The sequence below is a fragment of the Mesoplodon densirostris genome, chromosome 1 (genome assembly GCF_025265405.1).
Source record: "Mesoplodon densirostris isolate mMesDen1 chromosome 1, mMesDen1 primary haplotype, whole genome shotgun sequence".
In the NCBI taxonomy this organism is placed as follows: domain Eukaryota; kingdom Metazoa; phylum Chordata; class Mammalia; order Artiodactyla; family Ziphiidae; genus Mesoplodon; species Mesoplodon densirostris.
This window is the reverse complement of record NC_082661.1, coordinates 81,565,518-81,577,576: the sequence shown is the minus strand read 5'-3', so window position 1 is coordinate 81,577,576 and position 12,059 is coordinate 81,565,518. Positions and strand designations below refer to the sequence as shown.

General features: G+C 34.7%; 1 protein-coding gene across 2 annotated transcripts in view; it reads left to right on the top strand.

The window, feature by feature from the left end:
- The window catches only part of LOC132483405 (bifunctional heparan sulfate N-deacetylase/N-sulfotransferase 4), a 244,592-nt gene that overhangs the window by 94,319 nt on the left and 138,214 nt on the right, over positions 1 to 12,059 (top strand). For both annotated transcript variants that reach the window (XM_060088706.1, XM_060088700.1), the window contains exon 2: positions 8,455 to 8,542. In XM_060088706.1, coding sequence (XP_059944689.1) covers positions 8,455 to 8,542 — 88 coding nt within the window. The remainder of the gene's footprint in view (positions 1 to 8,454; positions 8,543 to 12,059) is intronic.

Genomic DNA, 12,059 nt, shown 5'->3' with positions numbered 1-12,059 from the left:
GACTCATTATTGAAGTCAGCCCAAGCTTCCACACTTCAGAGACTCCAAGCTAGCTCCAAAGGTGATTCTGTGCCTGCTTTGGTACTTGCACAGCAGGACAAAGCATTTCTATCAAGTAGGCTCTCCAACACAGAAGTCAGGATTATGCTGGGTGACTCAGGTTACATTTTATAGTTTCAACCTAACACAGAGAGAATTTGGACCCAGTTCAGTGCAGATCCTTACTTAGAATCTCTGGAAATATTTTGAGTTAAAACGACTTTGCTCCCATCCTTACTTAATAAAGGTCTGACATTATTATTTTGTTGTGCACGTGTATGTTTCTCTCAGTTCTCTGATTCCTGATGATTCCTGAAGCCATCTTTCAGTTACTGGGCTTACAATGACCAGTTTCATTCCACATCCCTGAAGAAGTCCTCATGTAAGATAGTTCTATCTCACTATTACTTTATCATTTACTTAAACATTTGGGCCTAGGGAAAATAAGACAGTTATTCTTGCCATTACTTTATAAAATCCTTTTAAGGAAATAATCATGCTACATGAACCATGAATTCTAAAGTTACATTATATTTATCTTTTTACAACTCAAAAATTCTTGCAGGCCATGATGGAGACTTGGGAGCAAAGCTTATAGAAAAAGTAAATTAAATAATACAATTGAAGATGAGACTTAGAACTAACTTATAAAGGAAAAAGCCAATGGTTCAAGTAGTACTATCTGAAGGGTCATACGAGTTCATATTTGATTCAAATTTATTCATTTGATTCAAAGTTCCAAACGATTAGGTAGAACATGAAAAACATGGAAACAGAGGTACAGAGAGAAGGGCATACTCACGGTTTGAGGTGACCTCTATGGGCTGAAGTTGAGAATATAGTTGAAGAGAAACTGGGGCTCTTAAGAACTGGGCAATAATTCACCACGTTTATGGAATTTTTCTGATCCCAGGGAGAGAACCAGAGTGCCAATCAGAAAGCAGAAGCAGAAATTCATCTCACATGCTTTCAGAATGGACTGAAGTCAGTGGCTTAGAATTCTGTGGACACAGAGATGCCAATGACATTCCCCCGTTAACACAGTTTAGGTCACAAGACAAATCAATCCATAGCCACTGGGAAGGGAGTCAAAGACACATGGAGTGCTTTGCTGATACAATCAAAATTTACAACACTGTAAATGCACTTCAAGTTTAATGATTTATATAACCTTCATTGTGTTCTTTGATAATCAAGCAGAAAATGCAGACTCTTCACATATGTGACATGAATTAATATTATTTTACAAGGTCAAACTAATTTTCAATTTTTTTTCTTCTCTTTGCCTGTATCTTTAATCAGTATCAATGTTTAACCTTCCGGTATCCAAAAAGCACTCCTTGTACTATGAGACCACTCCCCTTACTAATATATACACTCTTTGTGCAGTTACCTCTAATCATGTGTACCAATGTTTGAAAACAATGACGATGTGGGACTTTAAACTCCGTTTTTCCTGTTGAGGTGATGTAGAGGTTTCAACAACATAGCCATCCTGCTGTGGGGAAGAAATGTTTAGTGTAGCCATGGAGGTGTTGATTTTCCCTCAAAGCCTATCTCAACTCTTCCCTCACTTCATCGAATGTCAGAAATCTGAATCATTAATGAAATCACTCAGGTTTACTTCCCACGTCGGCCCATCAATAATTACACTATTTACTTCTTTCCATTCCCAGTACCACCAGTAGGAGCCATGCCTTTATTTTCTCTTACTGGAACTACTGCAAAATCCTCCTAAATCACTTCCCCCATTCCTTACCAGTTTTCCTACAATTCCTTATCAACAAGTAGCCAGAGAAATCAATTTAAAATGTAAATCATATTCTATGTGAGGTGAAGTAGAGGGTGGTGTATTAAAAAGGTGCCAAGGTCCTTCCTGACATGGAGCCCTGTTTTCACTGGCCACCTTGCCTGGAGCACACGCTCTGGAGTCCCTGTTTTAGACATAGCTGGCCTCTCATCTCACTCTCAACTGAACTGCCACGGTTTCAGAAAGACCTTCATATAACACATTGCCTATCCTGTTAAAATGTAGGTACTCTGTGTTAGTTTCAATATTAGCATATACTATAATTATTTTTACATTAATAATAATTTCAACTAAATAATTATTTGATTGATTTGTCATGTGTATCATATGCATGTCTAAAAAGAATGTAAGTTCCATGAAAACAACAAATATAGTGGTTTTGTCTGGCAGACACTTTCTATCTCCATAACCTTAGGTAGCGTATTTAGACTCTCTGCGATTTATTTTCCCCACTTGTAAAATAGGGTTAATAAAGGGATCATGGAGAGATTTTTTAAAATAAATTTATTTATTTTATTTATTTATTTTTGGCTGTGTTGGGTCTTCGTTGCTGCACACGGGCTTTCTCTAATTGCGGCGAGCGGGGTCTACTCTTCGCTGTGGTGTGCAGGCTTCTCATTGCGGTGGCTTCTCTTGTTGTGGAGCACGGGCTCTAGGCACGCGGGCTTCAGTAGTCGCAGCATGCGGGCTCAGTAGTTGTGGCTCGTGGGCTCTAGAGCACAGGATAAGAAGTTGTGGTGCACGGGCTTAGTTGCTCCCCAGCATGTGGGATCTTCCCGGACAAGGGCTCAAACCCGTGTGCCCTGCATTGGCAGGTGGATTTTCAACCATTGTTCCACCAGGGAAGCCCAAGGGATCATGGAGGGATTTAAAAAGATAATTCAAGTTGAGTGCTTCTCATAGTACCTAGCAGTACCTAACACAATTATGTTAGATATTATTGTTACCATTCTCTACTGTGTCCTTAGCACCTAGAATAATGCCTAAAATAAGAAGCAGGGGTTCAGTCAATACTGTTTGAATGGATAAATGAGTGAACAATAGCACAAGGTGGTAGAGAGCCCAGAGAGTTCCAGATTCCTTGCTTCCTGGAGACTTAAGTGAGAGAAGATAGACAGCAGTGGAACACTTAGGTGATGGGCAGAAAGTGAGAGGATAATTACTCTGAAACACTATGGTGTTTTTCTTCCTGGCAAGTTGTTCTTCGAATTGAATGTGATTTCATCAGAAGGACCCCCCAAGCCACAAACCTTTCTCCCCACAAAAGATATCAGAAGTATACATTCATTCTTTCTCAATTAACTCACCCATTCCACAATCATAGCTAAACTGTTCCATGTGAAATTCTTTAGAAGACTCAGCTTGTTGGTATAATAAGCTTTTGTCAGTTTATAAATTATATCAAACAGTTTCCTCTTTGAGCAGCAGTAAGATTTTATAAAAAAAAAAAAAAAAAAGGAAGAGAGTAGATTTCTGAAGGAATGGAGATTTCTTCTAAGGGGAAAGAGATGAGCAAGAAGGGAGGCAGAAACTATCAAAGGCAAACTTCAAAAGCTTCATACTTTCAGCCTGGGTCAGCCCTATTCATTTTCATCTGTACACTGACAGTCTCTGCACAAAAGTTCATGAAATTCCGTGTCTGTTTCAAACTGGGTGGCCACACAGATTTACTGTAGAGAGACCTGAGGTTAAAGTCGGACCAAATGTTAAGGCAAACATGCTCAATTTTGGCCCTCTTGTTGTGTTATCTGGGTGGGCCATTTAAACTTTCCATGAAGCAATTTTTTTCCACCTGGAAAATAAGTATAGATGTAACCTTTTCTGAATCCCACATCAAGATCTTGTAAGTAAGATAAAAAGATAAGTAAGATCTTGTAAATAAGATAACATTTTTATTGAGTTATTGAATGTAATAAAAAACTTTCCAAGGCAGACAAACAAAAACTATCACACTTTGGTATTTGATTTGAAATTCTGAAAACATAAGCCTATACCAAAGTATGTATACAGTCACGACTTATTAATTATGTAGAGAAAGTGTTAACCTGATGATAAACAATCTAAATATCAGAATGGCTTAAGACATATGCAATATACCTTGAACTTGAATGTGAATAGTGCACTAACAATATTTCCTGAAGTTCCTTGATGGCTATAATCTCCAGTTTGAAACTATAAGAATCACTGTTAAAAACACAGATTCCTAGGCTCCATCTTATACTGTAACTCAGAATACCCAGAAAATGGGCCTGGGAAAAGCATCCTGGTGATTCATTTCATTTCTTATGACTAAACTGGAAACAATTGCTTGACACTTCTTAAGAACCAACTTGGGTCTATAATGAAATACACATACTTGGGCCCCATCATAGACAGGTTAAATCAATAACTCTTCAAGTGGGTCCCCAGAATTAACAATTTTAGCAGCCTCCTCTAGAAAGTATTATGTCTGGTAAAGTTTGAAAACCATTGATCTCTATAACATTTTGCAGTAGGGCAGAGTTGGACTTGCTTTATTAGATACTGAAGAACTTATTATAAGAACATTAAGTGAATGCAAGTAATGTTTGTTAAAATAATGACTGTTTGCTTCTGCTTAAATAAGTTATATATTTATTCTCTTTGATACCCAATCAAATAACTTAGTGAGCCTTTCATAAATAATGCAAGGGAAAACTTCAAAGCCGTTTATATATATTTTTATGACATAAACTATTAAAGAAAATAACTAAGGTTTATTATCCAAACAGTGTATATATTTTATTTTACAAATGTTTTCAAAAGTTAGTCAAATTTCCCCACAAAATATTCAGATAAAAATAGTATATATACAGCTGTATACTACTTCCTATGCTTTACTATTTGATTTTTATCTCAAATTGAGATATTATTTCTAGTCCATTAACAAATTTTTCCAAAAGAAGGTTTTTTGGGTTTTATTATATTTTATTTATTCATAATTTTATATTTGTATTTTTCCTGTCTGATATTTCCTCTGGCATTTTACATTTTCCCTGTATTTCAATCCTTTATTTTTTTTCTATATTTCTTCATTAATTTTTATGGTTTAACATGTTTTTCTTTTACATTTATTTTTGAGTTTTATTTTTAAAAATTATATCCATTTTATACATATTTATTTGTGTCTTTCTTTTTCTTATCATTGAAAGACATGGAACATTTCTTTCCTTGAATTTTGAAACTCAAAGAACATTCAGTTACAATGAAGTAGGAAAGCTTGAATCTTTTAGAATTTGTTCTTTTTATCCATTTGTTTTGTTTTTACTTACAGAAATTGTCATTTTACTCCCACATTAATCAAGATTACATGTTGGGAGACTGTGACTAGACAGCTCTACTTCTTTTAACAATAGAAAGGTCTGTCAAATTCTTCACATAGCTAATTAGCGCCAGTGGAAGAAAATCCATATGCCCTTGCCTCTGTGAGCTTGTCTTACTAGGCTACTTACAATAGAAGATTATAAAATTTCCATATTATGAATGTGCTCATGAAATGCAAGATCCTATCTATATCATTTAATGGTATGGTCCATGAGCCATTTTTATCATTTTACCATCAGAAAAATATTAGTAATAAAAATAAATGAAACTAATTCAATTGACAGCTGTGCATTAATATATGTTCCTATCATATTTTAAATGCCTTCCACATACACGAAGCTATATTTAGCAACATGGCATGTGTAAAAATGAGTAAGGTTTGATCAACCTTCTGGTACTTTTAGACTAAAAGGAGAAATAAAATACAAAGTTATATAGTAAAGTGGAAAATGATGCAAGTCTTAAGAAAAACAATTTAGGAACTTACTTTGGGAGATGAGAAAAGGAAAAGCTTTAAGGCATCAGGGAAGGCTTCATACAAAAAAGTGACATTTGGCTAGATCTTTAAAAATGGGTTGGGACTGGAAAATGTGATTGGGAACAGCTGGACACTTTCCAGGACAAAAGAAAAGAAAAAAAAAAAGGAGAAATGTAGGAGGTGGGGAATAGTGCAGACAACAGGGTGATTTGGGGAAATACCAATGCAGGTATCTTAATATGGAAATATGAAGGCACCATGTATACCTAACTGGTGGGAAGAGAATGGCATATTAAGTGATCATTAACAGAATTTATCAAGCTCTTACTATGTACCAGGTACTTAATTAAGCACTTTGGATGCCCTATACAATGTAATCTTCACAATAATAGTGTGAAACAAGTGTTAAGCATGATCCCATTTCACAGATAAGGGAAAAGATGTGAGAAGTGAAATGACCGACTAAGCTGAGTCATTAAGTGAATGGCTTGCCTGACCTCGAGGGTAAAGTGAATTTACTGCTTCTAGGATGTTAGCATGACTGTGGAGTGTAAAATAGAATAGAGGAAGGTGGGAATAAGGTTAGCAGTCTACCGTGTTTTAAAGCCCAAGAAAAAGACATGAAGGCCTGCCTAAAGTGGTAGCAAGCTGATTGGGAAAAAATAGATCGTTTGATCTTTTTAAAATGGCCCCTTAGAAAGCATCAAGTGTAGGCCCACTTCCCCAGTCTAAATTAAATCCCTTACTGCATCTATCACAACATGCTCTAGATTTGTTTTGTAGCACTTATTATGATTTGTAATTACACATTTGTGGGACCCTCTATTTAATATCTCTCTCCCTCTCAGTAAAGCCCAAGGTTACAGAGACTATGCTTGCCAAACCCAACAGTGTATCCACCTACAAGAAATATTTACTGAATTTAAGAATGGATGGTGGATAAATAAATGTGGAATAAAGAATTACTTCAAGACCCCAGAGGAAGAAAATTGAGTGGATGTGGTTGGAGCAGTGAGGAGAACAGGGAAAGGAAGAATTAAAAAAAAAAAAAAAACTATTTCAATATATGAAAGCTCAGGGATTGTGCACTGAACACAAGAGTGCCAGAAAAAGGAACTCCCTAAGAAAAAAGGATGCATGATGGTTTTATTTTTTTAATTTTAAAGCTATATTCTACAGTCTTTACCAATAAGCTCAACTAGTTCAATAAATTTATTTATTTTTAACTCTACTCTCTTTTTAGTATCTAGTTTGATCTTTTTTATGAGAACTTTTTTGAATATTTTATATAACTGAGTCAAACTAGTAGGTCTATTTTTTCCTTTTTCTATTTAATTGATATTATTTAAATAAGTTAGCCAGGATTACATGCAGTATAACTGTAATCTTGGATAACCAGAAACTATATAGCTTATCAACCTTTTAATGATTTGGTCATTTCTTTCTTTCTTTCTTTCTTTTTTTCTTTACAAATTTGCAGGAGAGCCCTCTTAACTCTGGGGAAATAAAAAGTTAGGTTCACAAATTTTTGAAGCAAATGCTTAACCACCATAACTAATGCTCAAAAGAAATTGTCTAAACCTTTGGCTCTTTATTCATCTTAAAAGATGGGGCTGGGGATTCCCTGGTAGCACAGTGGTTGAGAGTCCGCCTGCCGATGCAGGGGACAGGGGTTCCTGCCCCAGTCCGGGAGGATCCCACATTTCGAGGAGCAGCTGTGCCCGTGAGCCATGGCCGCTGAGCCTGCGCGTCCGGAGCCTGTGCTCCGCAACGGGAGAGGCCACAACAGTGAGAGGCCCGCGTACTGCAAAAAAGAAAAAAAAAAAAAGAAAGAAAAAAGAAGATGGATAGTAGTAACAAAAATGTCTTAATAATCTCTCTAATTTGAAATGAGTTTTGCATTTCCATCAGAACAAAATAAGCCCACTTTAAAAATCCATTTAAAAAATGAAAAAAGCATTCCGAATCAATAAGCAAGTTAAAAAGCCCAAGGATATGAGAGTTATGAATTAAACTACATATGTCGACATAGGAATAATAGCAGTGGAAGGATTGGCAGAAAATTTAGAGGACTAAGTCTTACTCAAAGATTATTATCAGTATGTTCTTATCCTGTCTACAAACAAGAAATTAACATAGAATAATTCCAAAAGGAGAAATTAGGAAAATTTTTGCAATGTTTAGAGAATATTTCTTTATGGAATTACCAATTTCCTACCTGTCCTTTCCTTGTTCATTTGTAATTATCATCCTATAAAGTCTAAAAATTGCTGTTTAATTTGTAAAGTAAAAATCCAAGCTTTCAACTCAATAATTATGCCTTAAAAATGATAGGAGAGGTTACCCAGTTAAGTAAAATACTCAGTTGCTACTGGAACAAAAGTTAACTTCTTATCCTTTACCAACAAATACAGGACCTGTCTGCATCCAACAATTATGAAAAATTTTCCCCAGGGAAAAGAAGTGTGATAATCTGAAATTCAAGAAATGCCTCACACAGAAATGAAAAATGATTTCAGTGCTGTGTGATTAGAGAATTGCCTCTCAGCTGCTTATAATATGCTTAGGACTTAACTGCTTCATAATTTGTAACCTTCAATAAAAATAATAACAATAATGATTATAATACCTGAAATATGAATAGCACATACCAGTAGCCATCAAAAACCCAAAAAGCAACAAAGCCCACATTTTGTTTCACTCATGCATACACTTTTGAAAAAGAGGCATCCCAAATCTTCATATTTATTTTTCTAAAATCATGTTAATCTCTTATTTATTTCAGGCATTACTAGAGACTCAAAATTTACTGCGCACTCAGGTTGCAAATTTTACCTTCAACCTTGGATTTTCAGGGAAGTTTTACCACACAGGTAAGAAGGAGCTTTGTGTTCTCAGGCAGCTACATATAAATAGGAGAGAGGACTTTTAATGTTTCATAAGTAGGAGAAATAGAATATCCAGGCTGATTATGGGAAAAACTTGGGTGCATTATGAGTAGCCATATCCAAAATCAATGAACTTGTTTACTTTTTCAAATACTGTTAGAATCAAGGGCAAAAGAGGAAGAGAACTGACTTTGTCAACTCAGTAAAAGAAACTATAACCATTGTTGTAAGTGTGTCTATGCATCTTGTGTCAGCATAGTCTAAGTAGGAAGCATAGTGACGACGATGATGATGATGATGACAATGATATAATAATAATAATAATGGACAGTGTTTTTAAATTGTAGGACAATCCAGGTGACATTTTTGTATGTATTATTTTCCTTTTGGAAACATCTAGTGATAAGAGAGGAATTTTATAGCCTCAAAGAAATTTAATAGATTTTGAGTCATCTTGCTTAATTTACCTTCCCTTGTAGGATTTTCCTTAAAAATATTACAGTGATTTGGCCCAACATGCATTAATACCATCACAATCAGGTTTATATTTCTTTCCATGTCTATCTAGTCACAGTTCCACTTCTGTTCAGTCTCAGCCTCTCAACAGATTCTCAAAATGTGAACGGTGTTCATGCACTACTCCATGTTCTGATATTTCTCACCTCTTTACCCATCTTTACCTCCAGAATTTGACTCTTATTTTCTGAATAGCAACATTACAATGTCAGGCACTAGTATAGAGAAAACTATGTGCATAAAAGTGATTGTTGGATAGTAATAACAAAACTGCCACAAAATGGTGTCTTACAGCCTGTATTAGGGCAATACCTACTATCTGCTTCTATTTCTTCATCTCTGGTGAAAGCTAAATGCTTCGTTTAGGACTCTGCATTGTTCTTACTTCACAGTATCTTAGTGAAAACATTTCTTAGTATTCTCTATGAATGCATGCAGTTTAGTGACTCATCAAAAATATCCCATGCAAAGGTAGTCTTTTATTATCATATATGTAGTTCATTTACCCAAAGAGGCTTTTTAATGTTCACCCAAAGAAGCTCAGCATGGTTTATTAGAATATTGAAGTAGCAATGTCTGATTGGCTTTTCTTTAATGCTTTTTTCCTCCTGCTCTGAAACATGTAAATCTGTTTAAAGTAATAGAAGGAAAAGTTGTATTTAGACCAGTTGATAAATCAAGTCATTGCATATTTTAAAAGGACATTTTTCAGAGAAAGATTTGGATCATCACATCTGCACAGGCAAAGCAATTCTAGCTTACAATTTTGAAAATAGACATGGTGTTGTAAATCCTTTTCAAAAGCCCCCTCAGGAAATGAGTTCAGACCTAAGAATCACCGACTAGGAAGTTATAAAGCAGGTAGCTCTAAAGGCTGTATCTACTCACGCTGGGGAAAAAAATATGGGATTAGTTGGAGTTCACACACAAACAGTACTATTTTGTCTTAAATAGCTGTATAGGGTAAGTAAAGCCATTTTGGGGCTGAAATATATCTGGATAACAGCCTCAGCTTTTATATACTTTTCATATTTAGACCTATTAAATCTGCCAGATATTTGCAGCATTAATGTTCATAACAGGTTATAACACTTCCCATTTCTTTTTTATAATACCGAACATGTACACACTACACATCCACTAGAAAATGAACAACACACTAGTAAATATCACAAGGACGGTTGTAGGAGGAAGGAACCAAACAACAGTAACAAAAAAAGGTATTATAATTATATCTCTTAAATAGACCTTATTGACTCTTTATGTTAGTACTAACCTAACAAAAATACTGGAAGAAACACTATCCTGTTATGCTGTGGGATAACTCACTTTAGAGACTAAGCAATATATATATATATATATATATATATATATATATATATATATATATATAAATTTGTGAGTCCTGGAAGTTTAATTACCTTCACATAAATATGAAACTTTATTTGATTTGCTACTTTATGTGTAGAATCATTGAAATGCATCCATGATGTTTTTCAAGGGTGCAGTCGTATATATTAAGTACTTATTTATTCACTCGGGGATATCAAGGTTTCTTCCAGAGTGGAGTTAAACATTGATGATATTCACCATGGGGAGGGCATGTCTCTCCCCTTTCTAGTCACATTCCTATATGGAGGTTTAACTATTGCGAGCTTAACAAATCAGAAAAGTGTTTTCCTCACCTATGCACTTGATTGTGATGTGTAACCATGAGAAGATGGCCTTGTCATAATGAGTGTCTCAGATCCCTCCCGGGATGATCTGATTTCCCAATGCATGACGATGCTGATTGATGAGCTTCATTGTTTTGAAGACATTTAATCACATATGCCCACTGTAATAATGATAGATTCTGCCATCTCAGACTGCTTCACTTATTTGTATTTTCCATGTATTCTTTCCTGTTCAGTTTCTCTGTCCTTCACATGCTAAAAACAATCTCACCAAAAAAGGACATATCACTAAGCCTTCCCTAAAAGTCAGTCACTCATGGGTACCAAATTGAAAGGAGAAGGACATACTGTTGATTAAAAGTAAAAAAATAAAAGCATGGAGTTCAGAGTAAAATATTTTAGTCTGGAAATATTTAAAGCATGATTGGAACTGCACAATGAAAACTCAGTTGAAAAATGGAGACATTACAGGATTAAGATGGCTTGTAGGGATGGAAGGCTACAAATATTTTTTGTAGACATGATTTCTGGTGGCAGTCATTGCCACTCTCTGTAACTCATAATGAATTGAATACGAATCAAACAATTACCTCGTATAATATTTATAAATTGGATAAATACTGATCTTTTCTATAAGAGGTCACTTTTATATAAAGAAAACAGATCTTTATATAAAACTATTAACTTTTAAACATTAAAGTAAAAAACAGTGTCACATTTATTCTCTTTTGTTTGCTTTTGCTTTTCTGTATAATGTATTGGCTTAAAGACTAGATATTGGAAATGGCCTGCTTTTGTTTAAATCTAGTCCCTGACATTTCGCTAGCTATGTGAACATAAACAGATCACCTTTCTGTACCTCAATTTCCACATCTCCAAAACGGGAATAATAATATCTCTCTTATCTAGAACAGTGCACAGCATGTCATGCTATGTAAGTGTCTATTATTATTATTACTTTTTAAAGTAATTTTAAGAATCAAATATTATTTTAAAATATTGAATTATTCCCCAGGCTTTATTTTCCAATTTTGGAAATACAGATAGCTTGTAATCAATTTTCATCATCAAATGATTCTTTTCATTTAGTATACTATTTAAAATGAGTTTATTCTATACCCACTTATATGGAACTGTGCCAGGTACAGTGTACAAAGAAAATTAGAAACCTCTTCTTGCAATTGAGGAATTACAATATTTCATATATAATAGCAAATATAAAACAAACATTTGTACAAAATTGATAATGCAGACAAAGGAATTGTATATATCTGAATTTTTACAAGTAAATACAAAAGAAGTTTATTTCA